This window comes from Alexandromys fortis, unplaced genomic scaffold (genome assembly GCF_014885135.2).
Source record: "Alexandromys fortis isolate MF-2015 unplaced genomic scaffold, M_Fortis_MF-2015_v1.1 scaffold_7, whole genome shotgun sequence".
Taxonomy (NCBI): Eukaryota; Metazoa; Chordata; class Mammalia; order Rodentia; family Cricetidae; genus Alexandromys; species Alexandromys fortis.
The window spans coordinates 13,595,823-13,614,074 of NW_026067920.1; the positions used below are offsets into that span (position 1 = coordinate 13,595,823).

At 45.4% G+C, this 18,252-nt stretch overlaps 1 protein-coding gene across 13 annotated transcripts in view; it reads left to right on the top strand.

Annotated features, from left to right (window-relative positions):
- Nucleotides 1–18,252, top strand: part of Ikzf1 (IKAROS family zinc finger 1) — a 92,220-nt gene that overhangs the window by 66,338 nt on the left and 7,630 nt on the right. For 8 of the 13 annotated variants that reach the window (XM_050141186.1, XM_050141190.1, XM_050141184.1 and 5 more), the window contains 3 exons: nucleotides 3,334–3,501; nucleotides 7,828–7,953; nucleotides 11,777–11,911. In XM_050141186.1, coding sequence (XP_049997143.1) covers nucleotides 3,334–3,501; nucleotides 7,828–7,953; nucleotides 11,777–11,911 — 429 coding nt within the window. The remainder of the gene's footprint in view (nucleotides 1–3,333; nucleotides 3,502–7,827; nucleotides 7,954–11,776; nucleotides 11,912–18,252) is intronic. The other 5 variants (XM_050141197.1, XM_050141185.1, XM_050141192.1 and 2 more) reach the window with 4 other exon arrangements.

Here is an 18,252-nt window from a genome sequence, read left to right on the forward strand (position 1 = left end):
CTTGATTTTAAAAAAGAAGAATTACATGTGATGAATAAACCTGCCAGGCACAGATTCCAAAGGGCACCTCATGTTTGCTACGTACTTTCCCCAACAAATAGTGACTAAGTACCTCCTTATACTAGGTTTTTCCTTCCAGACAGCGGTACATATCACCCACCGTATCAGGCCTGCCAGGAAGAGATTCCCTGTCAGAGTTTGCTCATGGCTGATTCCACCGTCTATCTTCATATATGTGAACAGACAAAGCCACAGGTGGAGATTAAAAACCCTGTTTAGCCCACTGGGTTTGAGTAACTAGACATGACAGACAGGTGGAATGTGTCAGCGGAGGTCTGTGTCTACATTCCTATGTTTACAGCAGCTAGTTAGAATGCTTCCCCAGCTTAAAAGAAGCCGTGGAGTCTTGAGAAAATGCAGATTCTGATTCAGACCCCAGACGAGTTTGGAGAGCAGGCGTTCCCAAGAAGTCCCCAAGAACACTGGGCGTGAAGTCTGGAGCACGATAAGTCTCTGGGGACATACTGTTGAGGAGCAGACAAGGAGCAGAGCCATCAGTGTGGCCTCTCAGTTGTGTAGGACGTGATGCCCCAGTGGACAAGCTAGGATGTACACGAGAGTCTCCCTTCCCTCTGCCGTTGACCTCTGTGCAGTCATCGAGGCTCATGGCTTCCCTGCCCCCTCCCCTGGTAGACTCGGACCTCAGAGGCGTAGCCCCAGCTCTGCTCCTCTCACTGAGAGAAGTTCCAGGGCTGCCATTTCCTAAATGGTTTGTGGGCAGCAGTGTGTCACTTCCCCTTGGGTGCTCAGTTGGCCTCATAGTGGATTCAAGTGTCACAACCTCCGTGTCCCCACCAGCATCTCAGGGTGAGGTAGGAAAGCTGAAGGAAGTGTAGCAGGCCCCTGCCCCTCGCATTATTAGTCTGGATAGTAAAGACCAAAGAGGCCTGAGGAGATCAAAATCGCAGGCACACTGTGCTCTCCGGCCTAACAGGCGCTGCCAAGGGCATAGTACCTACACAGCTATTCTTGTATGCCATACTTCTTTTTAAATCTACCTTCTGCAGACATGCCCTCAAAAGTTCTACCAGTTTTTAAAAAACACGAAGCTATTATTTGTTACCCAAATACGTTATCCAAAAGGTCTCAAACATTTTGCAGAACACCTGTTCATGAAAAGTGTGGCGTGCCTGGGATAAAAATGAAATTTAGAATTTTGCAATATCTAATTCCTCATCCCAGTTAAATGTAAGTAGATACAGGGTTAGAGAAACTTGAATGTAGAAACAGTATCAAGCCATTGTCCTTCAGGAAACAGGCCATGGCCACTGGCAACAGAGAGAGATGGGCTGTGTCTTAAGATCCAGTTCTTTGGACACACCCCCTTATGTGTAACACCTCCGTTGAGTGGAAGTTGTGGTCCGTTTGGGGAGTGTGGTCTTTAAGACCCTCCGACCATGTACTATATATTCATGCCCATACAAGCCGTTGGAAAGCAATGGATTTGCAGTAAGCCTGCCTTACCTTGCTTTGTGGCAGGGATTAAGACACCAGGCAAGCAGTGCCCATGAAGGTGCATTGACTCAAGCAAGAAGGCGAGTCTCAGTCTCCTCAGAATGCCAGCCCTCCCTTGCTATAGGAGGGAAATGAGTCTCCTGAACATGTTTCTGCCATGGGATCTCCTGCACAGGCCTACCCTCTCTGAGTAAGAGCTGTGATATTAGGCATGGTCAAGCTCCCCAGCTGAGTCTTCTTCCTACGCTGGTCACTTTTTTTCCCATTCATCCCATTGGAGTGGAACCTTGGTGAATGCAGTGTCAGCTGAGTTGGGCACTTGGGATGGAGAGTGAGCTGCTTCAGTTACCTCTCTCCAGCTCCTTGACTTTAAACACTTTCTGTTCAGCTGAGTCTAACCCAGATGGGGATTTTGGAAAACGCTGCATACATACTGATTAGTATCAAGGCCCCTCTGCCCAGTCTACAGTTCTTTAAATGCCATTGTAAATTAATTTTAACTTTTGTGTCTGCACTGCTCACTGAAAAAGACTCAAGAGATAATTAGGAAATCCAAGCGCCAGTATAGGCTTTAAGGTCTAACCTGGCCTGGGTTTCAGCAGCTCCACCTGAGCTCTTCCTCAGTCACCATGACAAACAGTCTCTTCTCCTGCATTAGCCAGTTGGGAAAATGTTAATTAGGTATTTTTAACACATTGTTTATTCATAAGAGAAATGTGTCTTGGGACATATATTTCCATACATAATGGTCTTTTAGATGTAGATTCTTTTCTTCCAAAGAAGCTTTTATGAGGAATATGACAAGCTCATCACTCCGAGAGTTATCGCCTGAGTTAGTGCTAAGACCCATGACTACCCAGCAGGACAGTCCACACTCCCTGTTCATAAGTAGAATTCCTACACCTTCTTCAGACCCGGGGTGTAAGCTGCAGCTCTTAACACTGCGGGGACGCTAGGCTATCTCAGTCACAAACCGAGGAGCCCTTTTTGGAAGACTCCTTCAATGGCAGCGACATCTCTACCTGAGCTGCAGCTTGTCCAGTGTGGACAGAAACACGAATGTGAGGATGTCCGAGTTGTGAAGGAAGGAATGGGCAGGAAGTCTCAGGGTCATGCACTGTGCAGGAGCCTGGGGATTCCCTCTGGAGGACAGGCCGTAGCTGCCCTGTCTCTTAAGTTCCCATTGTGTTCAATCTCTCTCCAATCTCCCTGTCACCCTCGCACTCTCTCTGGCTGTCTCTCTCCTGATTTGCCTGCTTAGGGACAGACAGGTAATGGAGAAGAAATTGAAAGGGAAAATACAGGGAAAATGTAAATGAAAAGAAGTTATTATAACTGTTATAATGAAGTGCCTTTCATTTAAATATAAGAATGTAACGCTGAAATGAACTTGTGATCCTGAAATGCATTTTTAATGAGTTTCCTTTTTATTTTGCTGCTTCAGTGGCATATTTTAAAGACCCTTTGAAAAAAGCCACATTAAAAACCCCACCAAATGCCACAACACGCAAAATTGGATATTGGTTTATTCCAAAACTGCTGATCAGGAAGAGTGACTCCTCATCACAAAATGTTGCAGTCACTTTATTTAAATGAGTTTGAATTTGCATTGTGATGTGCCATTCTGATTTAGGGGGAAAAAATTAGATTTTCAGATCAAATTGACCCAGCCAGTGAAGCGTTAAGTAGCTGGCAGGTTTAGTCTAAAAGCCCCGTGTTCTATCAAACCTGCAGCCGGTGGAAGTCACCAAGCCCGCGGGAAACAACTTTCTCGCGGCCGTCCTTCTCACCAGACTACCCTCTTCCCTTCTCGCCCAGGTGAGCGGCCCTTCCAGTGTAACCAGTGCGGGGCCTCCTTCACCCAGAAGGGCAACCTGCTGCGCCACATCAAGCTGCACTCGGGCGAGAAGCCTTTCAAGTGCCACCTCTGCAACTATGCCTGTCGCCGCAGGGATGCCCTCACCGGCCACCTGAGGACACACTCTGGTAGGTCTCCTTGGCATGGCTGGGATGCCAGGCCTTGGCCATCTCAGTAAAGGGATCATGTGATCCATGTTCCTAGTCACTACGTCACTACCCTTCCGCTCCACCCAAGTTCCCAGTCAATACCCTTCCTCTCCACCCAGTCCACAGCCCTCTGGGGGTCTTGGCCTCCTACATGGTGACCTGCTATCCCTACTGAACCAGGGGACGTGGGTGGGCGTGAACACAGGAGGGAGCCCCACATCCTTGGTGCGTTCCCAAAAAGCCTTCTCCCTCCCACCGTCTCGGGGTAAGTGGGATTTGCCTGAAGTGCTCCGCTCTTGCCCTTAACCTTCCAAACACATCTCTTTAGGCTCGCTCATTGCTATGCCACGCCCACTGCTGGCCTGTGGAGAATATGTTGAATAGCAGTAATAGACATACTTTTCCCGGCAGAGAGGACACAGACAGGTTGGTCAGACTACACCAGTCCAAGGCACACTGTCCCAGCCAGAGAGTAGCTCCCGTGCCAGGAACCAGCAGAGGCTTTAATGGGACTGGCCCATCTGTGGAGCTGTCAGCAAACTGTCAAAATTTTCAGCAGACAGCAAAATTTCCCTGTCAGGATGTCCCAGATACGCTGGAGTCTTGGCACGCAGTCTACATAAATGCTGGACAATTGTCCAAATGTTCTCAAACTGTCACATAGACTCATTTTTAATTAGATCTCATAGTCTGTCTCTTGGGTGGCTTCTTACCCAGTAGCCCCACAAGCTCTAGGTTGAAGAGAAAGGGATTTTGTCCGACAATTGTGTTAGGTTTGCTTGCAACACAGTCAACATGGTATAGCTCCCATTCTGCCCTGTCGTGTGGCGTCATGTGCTACACTGTCTTAAGGAGCACTAGGTTGATGAGCTTTGTCCCTGCCCTCGGAGAGTGCCCCGTCTCAGCCAGCCATCACTCTGTCATTGTTCAGTGGCTTCTCTGAGCAGCAGCCGCACCCTTGAGACAGGGGCTATGCAGGAGGGAGGCCCTCAGTCCACCTACTGCCCACTGCTACCCTCTTCCCAAACGGGAAAGATGCCTTTCACAGGGTAAGTTACCCATCTCTTTGCCCGCCTTTTCTAAGTCCCTTAACAGCATCCTATGTGTGTGTGGCATGGAAGAGCCTGAGGGCTCCACAGAAGCAGGAAGAAAAGTCAGTCTGTCCCAATAGGAGAATCAGGAGAGATTCCCACAGCAGAAGGACTCGATGACATGTTCAGCCCAAACTGAGTTTGCTCTAGGGGAACCCTAAACAAGTCAGAGTGGGCCATTACTATGGTGCACATTTTAACAGGTGTCGGCCAGAGCTGTTTTTTCTAGTTAGTGGTCCCCTCCAGACGGGCATTCCTAGACGGCTGCAGAGAAGGAAAAGAGCTGAGTCCAAGAGCCATCTCCCCTCTGGTCTGCTTTCCTCTCTGGCTGCCAGTGAACATGCAGGAGACTTACAAAGCTTACAGCAGAACGCCGTGACTTTGCGGTGAGCTTCTTGGCACCGCTGAGAAAGGTGCCGCCTTCCTCTGAGGAGCTGTTCTCTCAGAGGCGAAGACAGGGGACCAGCACTTCACTGTCCTAGGTAGGACACTAGCTCAGAGCTGACCCGGGTTTTCTGCAAGGAATGAGAAGAAATGAAGGCTTCCTGAAATGGGGGTAACACTGTCTACATGTATTAGTGATGAGTATGTGTGCTCCACCAAGTTTGGGGGTGCCAGGGACGGAGTGACATACAGTCCTGTATAGGCTCAGGTGTGAGACTCGTACAGTCCACGCCATGCTAGCTGGTGCCTAAGAAAGCAGCTGCCCATCTGTCATGTATGAGAAGACACGTAAACCCACTCGGCAGACACCATGCTCTCAGGTTGGCAGCTAGCACAGCTTCTCAAGCCAGTGGGAAAGGCAAAGACCTACTACTTTTAGGCTGACCTCAGCCACAGCATTGTCGCTCTTTAATTCCTGGTTTGCAGTATAACTCTTTCCTGCATATCCTTAAACCGTGAGATGGCGAGATGAAGTCCTGTGAAATTGGTGCAGGGTTTATGTTTTGCCTACATGCTTGCTCATTGCATTTGAGGCATGATGGACTCCTCCTCTCTGTGGGGCTAATGATAGATAGTCAAAAAGGTGGTGGATTCCCCCCAAGTTATCTCTGTCACGGGGTCACCAATGAACTGGTAGAGACACCTGTCATAGACCTGGGGTGTCCATGACTCTGTTGATGAAAATGCCCTTGACGCACACAGCTCTGGGAGAAAAGAAGCACTGTGTTTGCTTCTTCAAAGCGATTTTACCACAATGACAAGCCTTAAAGGCTCCCAAAGCACATGTTTTCCCTGTGTGAGTGACCATGCCCATAGTCCATTAACACGTGGGATTGACCATATAGCTTTCCCTAGCATCTGGAGGTGACCTGAGGTTCTAGACTCAGTATAGTAAAAGACTTTGATATATACTTTTTTGGAAACTCCAAGCTTTGTTAGAGACAGTTTGTTTCTTGTGTTCTTACATTAAAATCAATCATACGCTGAGAAAAATCAGATACTATACCACTTATACAGGGGGGGGGCAATTTTGATTCAGTAAATCATTAAAGTTATAAATTTTTCAGGAAAGGACATGGAGTAGGTATTTATATTGCACTAATTTCTATGAAAACAGAATATAAATATGTAATTTTAGGCAGCATGAATTCCATCCTTCATTACTATTTCCAAGTGTTTGGGGTGCCTCATGATCTCTAGACAAAAGGGGCTGGAGAGATAGCTCAGCAACTAATAGCCCTGGTTGCTCTTCCCGAGGAGCCGGGTTTCATTCCCAGCACCAACATGTCAGCTCGTAACCATGAGACTCCAGTTGCAGGGCATCTAGCCCCCGATTGTGCCCTTTGAAGTTAGGCGCCAGCCTTGCACACCCTTGGTGCACAGTGATGCATGCAGGGAAAACACCTGTACGCTTCAAATCTGCTTTGGATTCTGCAGCTGAAGCTTTGGTTTCCATGAGAAATTCTTCTTCAGAGCATCTGATCACCTAGGAAAGAGAGCTGATTGACCGTAAGCTTTCCTATAGGCTTGACTTTGTACCATACTCTGAAAGATACGAAATCCAGCAGCATGAGAAATGCTATATTGGCATGAGGGGGTAAAAACATCTATATTCTTCATAAAGTAACTGGAGAATGTTTTCTCTAAAAACTGATTGGCATCATATGGGCCCTTGGCGAGTCTCCTAAAATTCCACTCAGAAAACCCAGGAAAGGCTAAACTCACATTGAACAACATTGCTCTGCATAGAAGCCACTCTCCATATGTGGCACTTAAATTTTGGCAACTTAAAATGAAGCAAAATTAAAATGTTGGTTCTCTGTGTCACGAGCCAAACTTGGACTGTCCAGTAGTCCCACGTAACTGGTGGCTGCCGTATTGAACAGCACAGTGAATGCCACGCTGAACGGACATGCACAGAACACTTAGAGCATCGTAGTGAGTTCTAGTGGACAGGGCTGTCTGGAAGTTCTATCATCCTAGTGTTCGTGGGGATAAAACAGGGTTTCCATAGGCTCTCCCATGCAAAATACACTGTATAGTCTACATGTATATGAAAATGAAGTTTGGTTTATCCATATCAGTTGTTTTGTTTTTTAGTTTTTCGAGACAGGGTTTCTCTGTAGCTTTGGAGCCTGTCCTGGAACTAGCTCTTGTAGACCAGGCTGGCCTCAAACTTATGGAGTTCCGCCTGCCTCTGTCTCCCAAGTGCTGGGATTAAAGGTGTGTGCCACCACCACCCGTCATATTGTATATTCTTAAGCAAGACAGTATGCACTACAAATGTCAAGTACATTTGAGTTATATAGAAAGATACAGTTTGGAAATACGCATTTCATTCAAGCCTTTTGCTATCATGGCTTCTTAGAGACTCTGAGTGACGTCATTTGTTGTCCCAGGGAGGGGTCAGACCTGGTAGGAGGTCCACCCTGAAGGTGGTATCTGTAGTCTCCTCATGTTTCTGTCCACACTGCGGTGCACTTTTTCCCATTAAAGGACATACCTTAGTGATTCAGAAAGGAGTGTGGTAGTCAGTGTGATAAGTTGAGATGAAACAAGAGTCACGGACTCTTAGTACAATCAGTGAGTTGCCTGGGCATGAGCGTTTTTTTTTTTAAATTCACTCATTTTGACCCAATCCACAATAGTCACAGCTCTCAAAGAGTATATTTTTTTTACCTTTTTTTGTTATAATTGTATTGCATGCATTCCCATTACCCAGAAGGCCAATATTTAATTGGAGTCTTAAACTCAATTGTGTTTTCTGCAGTTGGTAAGCCTCACAAATGTGGATATTGTGGCCGAAGCTATAAACAGCGAAGCTCTTTAGAGGAACATAAAGAGCGCTGCCACAACTACTTGGAAAGCATGGGCCTTCCAGGCACGATGTACCCAGGTAAGCGCTGAGGCTCCCTGCTGAGCTGGGCCCCTCCCCCTCCCGGCACCTGGGTCAGGAGGGGGCTCTGTGGCATGTTTCTGGCCATCCTGTCCAGGAGGAACTTTTTGTCTAATAGTACTGAAGCTACACTAGGGACAACTCATTGTGTTCCTCTGTTTTCCAAGTTCTCACCTGACCAGACATAGCCTGTCTTAAGACCTCCCTTCCCAGAAGTGACTTTAATAAGATTCTGTGTTGTGGGGTGTTTTTGGTTTGGGGGATTTTTTTGTGTGGGGGGGTGATTTTTAAACCAAGAGGAATTGGCAGGAGCAAAGAGATAAGTGGTGGAGAGGTTCCCTGATATGCAGGAGGCTCTGGGTTTGATCCCCAGCACCACACAAACACACACACAAACACACACACAAATACACACACACACACACACACACACAGGAAAGTAAAAACAAGCTAGAGTAGTGTGGTGATTGCTTCTTTGTGTTTAAAAGTCCAAATAAGATGGCTCAGAGGTTGAGAGCACTAGATGCTCTTCCAGCGGTCCTGAGTTCAATTCCCAGCACCCACAAGGTGGCTCACAACCACCTATAGTGGGATCTGATGCCCTCTTCTGGCATAAAGACATACATGCAAATAGAGCACTCATAAACACTAAATAAATAAATAAATAAGTCTTTAAAAATGCGAGGTTTTTTCTTTTCTTTTCTTTTTTTTTTTTAACTAGCTATTCATTAAGTTCACCGGGCTGGGATTTAGACTGAGCTTTGGGTGTTCATACCTGAGAAGATGGGGGAGGGCTTGTTGGAAGATCTAGAAGTCATCAGTGCTGAGGCTGTGGAGAGAGTGCTGGGATGTTCACTAAACATTACCTTGTCAAGAGACTCAGTCTCACCCTGAACATCTAGTGTGTCCTCACTGTTGGCCAGGTGACCCAGAACACTGCCGCGTGAGACTCAGTCTCTCTCTGAGCATCTAGTGTACTCTAACTTCTGGCCAGGTGTTTCGGAACACTGCAGTGATGGCTTCATGCTCCAGTTCTTTCTCAAGAAGTGAGAAATTACTCCAGCAAGAAGCAGCAGTCTGCCCTCAGCACAGCCACAGAGGCAGGCACCAGCATTTAATTCCACTGGGTTCTTCCTGCCTCTGCCGCTTGTCACACTAAGATACGCCAGAGGACCCTACCACCACCACCACCACCCCACCCCCCAGGGCCAGTCAGCTTTCCATCACTGCAATGCAGTTCACCCTAAAATGTTGAGGACTTCAGTCCTTGGTTGGTCAGCCACATTGCTTTGGGCATGCCATGCAGGAAACATGGGTACACTGAAATCCCCTGCTTTGGGGGAGGGTCTGGGGAGGGAGTCTCACAAATCAGGGAGAAAGAGAGAAAGAAAAGGCTAGGCACCTTGTTCCTCTTTGAGAACATACCCCAGTGACTTAAGGACCTCCCCCAAGACTCCACCCTCAAGGGTTCCAGCACCTCTTACATGGGTCACCCTAGAGCCCAGGACTCCAACATGTGAGCTAAGCGGAGACTGCCAAAGCCATGTTTATTTCCCTCCAGCACCCAACACCTCCCTTGTAGACACGCAGTGAGTGCTGGGTTAAGAAACTTGGCATTGAACTTTAGTGTAATCAACTTTAGTGTAAGTCCTGCCAGTAAACCTGTACATTCTTGTTTCTCTCTCTCTCTCTCTCTCTCTCTCTCTCTCTCTCTCTCTCTCTCTCTCTCTCTCCTGACCCTCCATGTCCCTCAGGTCACCTCATTAACTCCCCAGACCTATTTACATTGAGTCCATTAAGTAAAAACTGCCTGACTCCGGAGATGGTAGAAAAGGTTTCCTTTAGCAAAATGGTTGAAGTCACCTGTTCCACTTTGTTAATATCTTCATCGGAAAAAGAACCTTCTCCTGGGCCTCACATGCACAAAAGACATAGAAAAAGTGTTGGGTTTCAGAGGTGTGGTATGGTCTCACCTGAGGGATAGGGAACCTGGGCTGGTGGCTAAGCCCGGTACACAGAGAAGGACATGCAAATGAGCGTATTGGTTTGATGGAGCACATGTATGAATGACTTCTAGAATTGGGTTTTATGACTTTCTTTAGTTCCTCCGGTTAATCAGCGCGTGGGCTGAATGTTGAACTATTTAACAAGACACACTTATAATCCACTGTGAAAAGCAATATGCAGCAGTAGTCTTGGACTAGAAATGCAGGTTTTAAAGTGGCATTCACAATAGCAGTAAAGATATAAAATACATAAGGATCCTGTCGTCATGCAGAGTATAGAGTAAGGGTCAGAAAGCTACGTGGTCATCCCAGGCAAGGAAGAAATGTATATGGTGGAAGAAGGAAACAAGGTTGGTCCATCAGCAAACACCCTCCCAAATCTAGGCATGGTTTTCACACAAAATTGTCTTATGCATCTTGTTAACATTTGGTTGTAGCATGATTAATAAAAACCCAGAGACAGATATTGGGGTTCAACCTGAAAGTCAGAAAAGCAAAACAGCCAGCCCCTGGCTCTTACCTCTACCTCAGTCCGAAATGGCGATCCTGCCTCCAGCAATCTCAAAATGAGACTGTGTCTGAGACTTGTCTTCTTCCATTTTATATTCCTCTCTAGGGCTGGGATTAAAGGTGCGTGCACCACTGCCTTGTCTGTAAGGCTGATCAGTGGGGCTGTTTTATTCTCTGATCTTCAGGCAAGCTCTATTTATTAAAGTACAAATGAAATATCACTACATTTGGTAGTCTAACTTATTATAAAAATCTATCTGAAAAAAATGAGAAGATTGGCAAGACTAGAGTTACATAAAGATATAGCCATGTTCTTTGAAGAACATGGACATAAACCAGCACAGAACTGGATAAAGCTATGGTCAATCAACATGATATGTCTGAGAAGGAAAATGCACAAGACAGAAACAGTGTTGGAAGAGCTGATTCAAAAGTGAAAGCTGATCACTTTACATTTTCAGCTCCTTAAACAACAGGAAAACATTTAAGGACGTTTCAGGGGAATGAATGAATTATATTTTAGAAATCCCTGCCATGCAAACCAGAAGTTAGCTAGGTGAGACTGTGCAGGAGACAGGCTTGGATCTTCACTTACCAATAGGGAGAGTTAGTAAAGAAAAGGAGCTGGGGGGCTGGAGAGATGACTCAGAAGTTTAGAGCACTGGCTGCTCTTCCAGAGGTGCAGAGTTCAATTCCCAGCAACCACATGGTGGCTCACAACCATCTGTAATGAGATCTTGCGCCCTCTTCTGGCATGAAAGTATACATGCAGGCAGTACACTGTGTACATAATAAATAGGTGGGAAAACCTTTTTTTTTTTTAAAAAAGGAAAGAAAAAGAAAAGGAGATAGATGGAACTAGCTCATATTTCCACATTTTCCTTCATGACTGCTAGGCTTCCTACCCTGTGTAACTGCTGTGTGATGATTAGGAATTTGCTGTGTGGTCAGGGACTCTTCCCTATACAGTGTGACTTCAGATCCTTTGATCATTTCTGGACCTGATGATATTTGCTTCTAATGGTTGTTGTGAGAGTTGGTTAAGGTAATCTTGACAATGGGCCCTCCAAAGTAACATAGTTAATTCTCTGTGGTTCCGTCTTGGATCGTGGGGTTGAACAGGCAGAGGAAGGGGTATTAGCAGGTGGCTGGTTGCAGGTGGCTAGTGGCTGGACCTACCAGGGGACTGGAAGATGAGACGTAGGCTCTTGTTGACATTTTCAGAATGTAACATTGGCACAGGATATGGCAGCATCTTGAAGTGCAAGCGTGTCTAAACCAGCCTTTCTAACTGTCTTTGGCTTTAGTCATTAAGGAGGAAACTAACCACAGTGAGATGGCCGAAGACCTGTGCAAGATAGGAGCAGAGAGGTCCCTTGTTCTGGACAGACTGGCAAGCAACGTCGCCAAACGTAAGAGCTCTATGCCTCAGAAATTTCTTGGTAAGAGTTAAATGTTTGCTGTCTCTTAACATACAACTATGTGCGTGTTCTAGACTCAAATGAAAATTATTTGAAAGTAGAAGAAAAGAAAAAATCTCACTTTTTGGAAAAGAAAGTGATAAAGTTAGTATTTCCTAAATATTGAAGTTTTTTCTAATAATTTTCTTGAAATTGAAAGACCTCTCACCAGGAATTAGAGCCCTTGGTATGATGTTTCTACGGCCACTAATATAGCAGTTAGATCAGTCCTCATGGAGCTTCAATTCAGGTTTTCCCAGGAGGCTATGTAACACTGCCATCAAAGGACAGCGGGGGTTAATAGGAACTGAACAGAGAATGGCCCCTCAGAAGTTCTAGTGAAGGGGTATTGCAGCTAGAATTGCTAGAGCCTGACATCCCCTCTCCCAGCAAAGTTTGTCCTCAGGTTTAGGGACATCATTTAGGGGTTAATTATAATTAGTATACGGTTGAGGGTCAGGTTCTCAGGCAACACTTTTCCTCTTCCAAATCTAAATAGGACTCCAATTTTATCTATTGGTTAGAGGTTTCTCATGGCATAGGGGTTGGGAGGAAGAAGGGGAAGAAAGACCTTCAAGACAAAACAGAAACCACTTATTGCAAATATTATTTATGGACTTGACTGTGCAAGTGGGAGCTTCTGGACCAAAAGAAAGGAGGAGACCCCATTTCCTGATCAGAGAAGGGGGGAATCTTGGTCAAGTAGTCAGTTACTGTATGGCTAAGACTTTAGGCAGTCTCAGGTGCAGGGTCCCTGTCTTCCCCCTGTGGAGTGCACCAAGAACTGGACTCGTGGAGAGAGTCTGACAGACTGCTCAGACAGACTGGCAGAGAGGATCAGCAAGTGTGTTCAGGGGTTGTGAAGAGCTCCTGACCTCAGGAGGCAGGGTGTAGACTTCCTCTTTTTGATTAGGAACCTGAAGAATGCCCCGTGTTTTAGTAATGACCGTATACGGTGCCCTAAAGTTTTGGGAGATGTCCAGCCAAATGGAGCATCAGCAATCTGACCATGACTGTCCCGGGTGAATGGGCATTGTCTTGATTCACACGCTTCTGGGTGAGAGGGAGCAGCAAAACTGGTGAAGCAAGGCTGAGATGAGACAGCTCTCTCCAGGGGAGAGGTTAAACACAGGAGGAAGTGGCATTGTGGGAACAGAAGGACCAGGATAGCAGAAGTGGAGTGTGCAAGGAAGAGCTCCCAGCAGCTGTGCTCAGTTGGTGTTCCCCAGAGGTGATTGGCAGTTCATGCCCTACCCAGTGCCTCTTTCTGCTCACACATGCCTGCCTCCCTCTCGCTGCTGTGTGATGGCTTCCACTGTCTCAGTTTCTCCATCTCTAAAACAGAAACAGGTGGCCCTCGGAGGCTCCTCTCCACATTTGGGATAATATATTATTATGTTACTAAGATGATAGATGGCTAAGAAGAATTTTGATAGAAATATTTGATGGTTTTCAGTGAACCAAATCAAACATCCAGGCATTCCCATAACTAAATTAAATGAGCATCATTGTAAATATCTTTCTGCCATATATTTTTCAGCAGGTAGGATGAATTACAATATAGAGGTGGATTACAATATAGAGGTGGGAAGTAAATGTCTTTTGAAGTTTCCAAAGATGCCCCCTCAGAAAGATTCCAACTTTTCTAGCTTTTCCTGGGGGGTAGGATGTATCGGTTTGTTGTGTTTACCTCTTCCCGTGCCTTGCTAGAAAGTATGTTCAAGTGGCCACAATATATTAAACATGTCTTAAACGTTAAGAGGGTGGCCAGTCCTCAAATAACTATTTACTTCCAGAGGGGATTCTGCTTTCTAAAAAGAATTACCCTTAGAATAAAAGTATTTTCTCATGAGTCATTTTTATTGACTTTGGTTTTGCACTGTGCATCTCTACAATATTCATATTCTACTTGGTAATCATTATTCTTAATATAGTGTAGGTAGTCACCCCTCTACATTTTAACAGGTTGAAGAGTCAGACCCAGGCGTCTTAGCATCCTCTCTGTGTATTTTGATTAATCCCTTCATTGAGTAGACTTTGTGTTCAAACATCCTTGTGTTGACATCCCATCCCCACCATTGCTTTGAATTTGAGGATGTCCACCCGTCACCTTTGTGCCAGAGGAGCATCCTCAGGAGGGTGTTCCCTTGGACCACTCCTCCTTCCCCGAAGGTTATAGATCATGCCTCGTTGCCTATAGCATTGTTTGTGGGGTGGTGCTAGGATGCTGGATCCAGCCTGGTCTTTTCTTTTAATGTGCTTTTTAGCCCAGAAGTCAGCAGCATTCTAGTGTTCTACAGGCTGGATGAACCCTTGCCTTTTCACCTGGGAATTTCCTTTCTTTTTCTTTCCTGCCTTGTGGAAACATTCCCTTGCATAAATACCCTTTGTTTTGCCTAGTGTGCTCTCTACTCCACAGTGCTGGCTTTTCATAAGTTGGAAAATTTGTCTCCCATGTCTGTTAGCATTTTGTTATTTTTAAGTTTATTCACTATTATTTCATATTTCCCTGCGCTGTCAGAAATTCAGTTCCTCATCATTTTTTTCTAATGCTTGCTATTTCTAATGCATGTATTAAGTGTTTATTGCATTGGATCTCATTTTGTTTCCTGAGATCCGAACTCTTCCCATATCCTGTTGGGTTTTTTTTTTTTTTGGTATTGACTTTGAATATTTTCTGAATTTGACTGCTCGCATATTCCAAAAATTAAAATAGCTAAAACTTAAAAAAAAAATTCACTCCATGTCCTGAAGTAATTATGCCGCATTTCTTCTCTTCCTGGAGTTAAGTTTCTTTTTCCCCTAGGATGGACTTACTGGTTTGTCTTAATTCCTTTCTCGCCAAAAAATATTTTCACTGTAACCATGACATTTCTTCTTATCCTGCTCATTCTGTTTGGTCTGATGGGGCTTGATTGACATTTCAGTGTTCTTCCCATTGTATCTGAGACTTTTTCCTATGAGAACTATGACTTTTTTAAATCCTGAAAGAATGCCAAGGATGGTGTTGGGGGAGTTCAGGTGAGGCAAAGTGCTGCTTTTGTTTTAAAACGTTCCCCTTTGAGAGCTCTCTCTCATTCCTCACATTTGGTTAAAGCTCTAAACCAGCAGATGGTGCCTCCTGTCTCCACAGGGGACATCTCAGGGCTTCCCTGACCCTGAAGTGCAGCGCCTCAAGGCCTTTGCTTCCATGCAGGGGAGCCAGCCTGCATGCTAAGGTCGCTGATGCAATGTTCTTCCTGCCGGCGGAGCTTTCAGCTCCGTGATCAGAAAAGGGGGAAAAAGCTGTTTTTCTGTCAGCGTGAGGGTGTGGGGGGTTCTGGAAATGTGATTGATCCCACCTGTTTCTTGAAGTGATATTACCCAAAGCTTTGTCTTGTGTCTCATTCAAGGACTGGTCTTTCCTTGGCCGTAGATAGATGAATATAAAGTAAGGATAAGTAGAAGGAAGATGATAGATAGATAGATAGATAGATAGATAGATAGATAGATAGATAGATAGATAGATAGATAGATAGATAGACTGAGAAGAGGTTTCACTGAGGCACTGAGGACTTTTGTAGCTTTTAATTTTCACATATGGGTAGAGAAATTCTATGGGTAAATTTATCACTTCATGCTCATCCACAATGTATGTTGCTTTCTTTGCAACACCCACTTGTTGTTGAAACTAAGTTCTTGAAACAGCAGGCTTCAATGGTTGCTTAGAAAACCACAGAACCACGACTCTGGGGAGAAACAGGAAAGCACCACCTTTGGTGAGAGAACACACACTTCGCCGGCGAGCAGAACTGGGCACCAGGCCCACACCCTCCTCCATCGCTAGGCTTTGGCAGCCAGTGAGACAAGGGCGGCAAGAATGAGTTCCTTCTGTCTGTGTAACTAGATAGGTCAGCACCTTGATTTTAAAAACAAAATTTACAGGAAAAGCAATCTTTGGTTTTAGGAATGCTATGTAATTTAAGAATACTACCCAATTACTTCCCCCGTAATGGAGAGAGAAAACCATTCATTGTCTCTACACAGGAATTTTTGTCCTGTCCAGTCTCTAAGAAGATGTAACTGGACGTATACAAGTTTGCTTTCTATAATCTGAGGCTCATTCTGTGCTCTTATCAGGGTACGTGTTGCTTCTGACACAGGTAGATGGAAGCAAATGAAAACAAGTAGTCATGTGATACACATGTAAGACACAAAGAAACGCAATGTAAAGAAAGATCCTGAGCCATGGGGAGGATATTCCTTGGCTACTATTTTTTATTAATTAAATTTATTCATTTATTTTACATCCCAGCTGAAGTTTCCCCTCCCTCTTCCCCTATTCCCTTCCCCCCACCACCTCCTCCCTGCTCCTACCCATCTACTCCTCCTCGGTTTCTGTTCAGAAAGGAGTAGGCCTCCCATGGGTGTCAACAAAGCATGGCATATCAAGTTGGGGTGGGACTAAGCTCCTCCCTTTATATTGTGGCTGGCTACGGAAACCCAGTGTGAGGAATGGGTTCTCAAAAACCTGCCAAGCATCAGGGACGGGCATTCCTACTGCTAGGATTCTCACAGGTAGACAATCCCAACCTGCTATTTAATGATCACTGATTTTTTTTTCAAGGATTGTGGGTAGATTAATGAATTGTGGAATAGTTTGTTCTACTGTAAATAAAGAGTTGGGGCGGGGTGACGACCTCAATGTCGGTGTGAAAAACACTGGGATCATCTTCTGCCACCACCTTCATCGGCTGCTGTCAGGTCCAGCCTGACTTCATCTTTGTGCCTCTTCGGTCTGTCTTCTCTCTGTGCCTGAGCAGATCACTGTCTTCAGACCCTTCAGAAGTTCTCCTTTTTATTTAAAGAAACTTAGCTTAGTCTAAGGTTCCAGGATGTGATCCTGGCTTCGACTTGGACACTTCCTATGCTCCTAGAGCTCTGGCCCCTGGACCTTAGCATTGTCCCACCAAAGCTCCAGGCCCTTCTGTCTTCAGCACCTCCACTGCTGCTGGCCCCAGCCATGGGACACAGAAGCCCACACACACATCTGCCTCATCTGAGATGAGATGCTTGTGTGACACCAGCAGCAAACCTTCCTGTGCTCATGGGATTTCTCAGGTGGGGATGGAGTCTGACATCACTACTGTGCCTGTCTCGTGCTAGCTGTGTGTGTCCAAGGACAGGGACTGTCACGCTGGCTTTCCTTTTAGTTAAGACAGATGCACTGAAGATGAAAGAGGCGGAGTGTGAGGGGAAATGTAAACAGGGCATCTGGTTCTGTGGGTTGCCTCATTTACCATGGCTGAGAAGGCACACACATGGCTAATCCTGCCTATAGGAATATAAACAATTGCTTTAATGAATGTCTTTGCTGTCAGGGTCGTGATTTCATGTTAAACTTAACATTTAGAAAAAACTTTTTTTTCTTTTTTTTGGTTTTTTGAGACAGGGTTTCTCTGTGTAGTCCTCGCTACTCTGGAACTCACCCTATAGACTAAGCTGGCCTCAAACTCACAGAGATCAGCCTGCCTCTTCCTCCCAAGTGCTGGGATTAAAGGTGTGCACCACCACCACCCAGCCTGCCTCTGTCTCTTGCATCCCAGAATTAAAGGCTTATGCCACCACAGCCTAGATATAAGATAAATCTTTAAAGAAATTCATTTTATTTCATTATCAAAACATTTGCTCCAAAACTAATTACCTGAAACCAAATCTAGTCTTATTTCCCACTGGGTCTAGGGAAGGAGGTTTGCGTTAGCTCAGTTTCCCTCACTACAGGAGAACATCTGAGATGTTCAACTTATAAAAAGGAGTTTGATTTGCAGCTTTGGAGGGTTCCTCCCCAAGACTGGACCTGTTGTGCTGGGGCTGTGGCAAGGAAACATAAGTAGATCATAGAGCAGAAATATTTGCATGTGGCTATGAAGCAAGAGAGGAATATATGGAGGTCAGGGTCCAGTATCCCCTTTGAGAATATAGTCTCCAAAATATAAGTCTTCCCTAAAGAGTCCAGAACCTCCCAACAGCATATCTACAAATTGGCTCAGACACATTCATACATCTGGTTTATGAACCACAGGTTGGACAGTACTTCAAAACATGGGCCTTTGAGGGCATCTGAGGTCCAGAGTGTAGCAGAGTTCATATAGTTCCCCCCAGACAATGGCTCTATTGCTGCCACTAAAGGTAGCTTTAACTAAATCTCTATCGTTCTAATAAAATTCGAGATTCAAAGGCTACGGTGAAGACCTGCAAGCTCAGAGAGTTAGAATAGAAACTGACTAGCTTTCTCTCTTTGCTGGTGTCCCTGGAACCTCTCTCCTTCCACACTTCCCCAACTA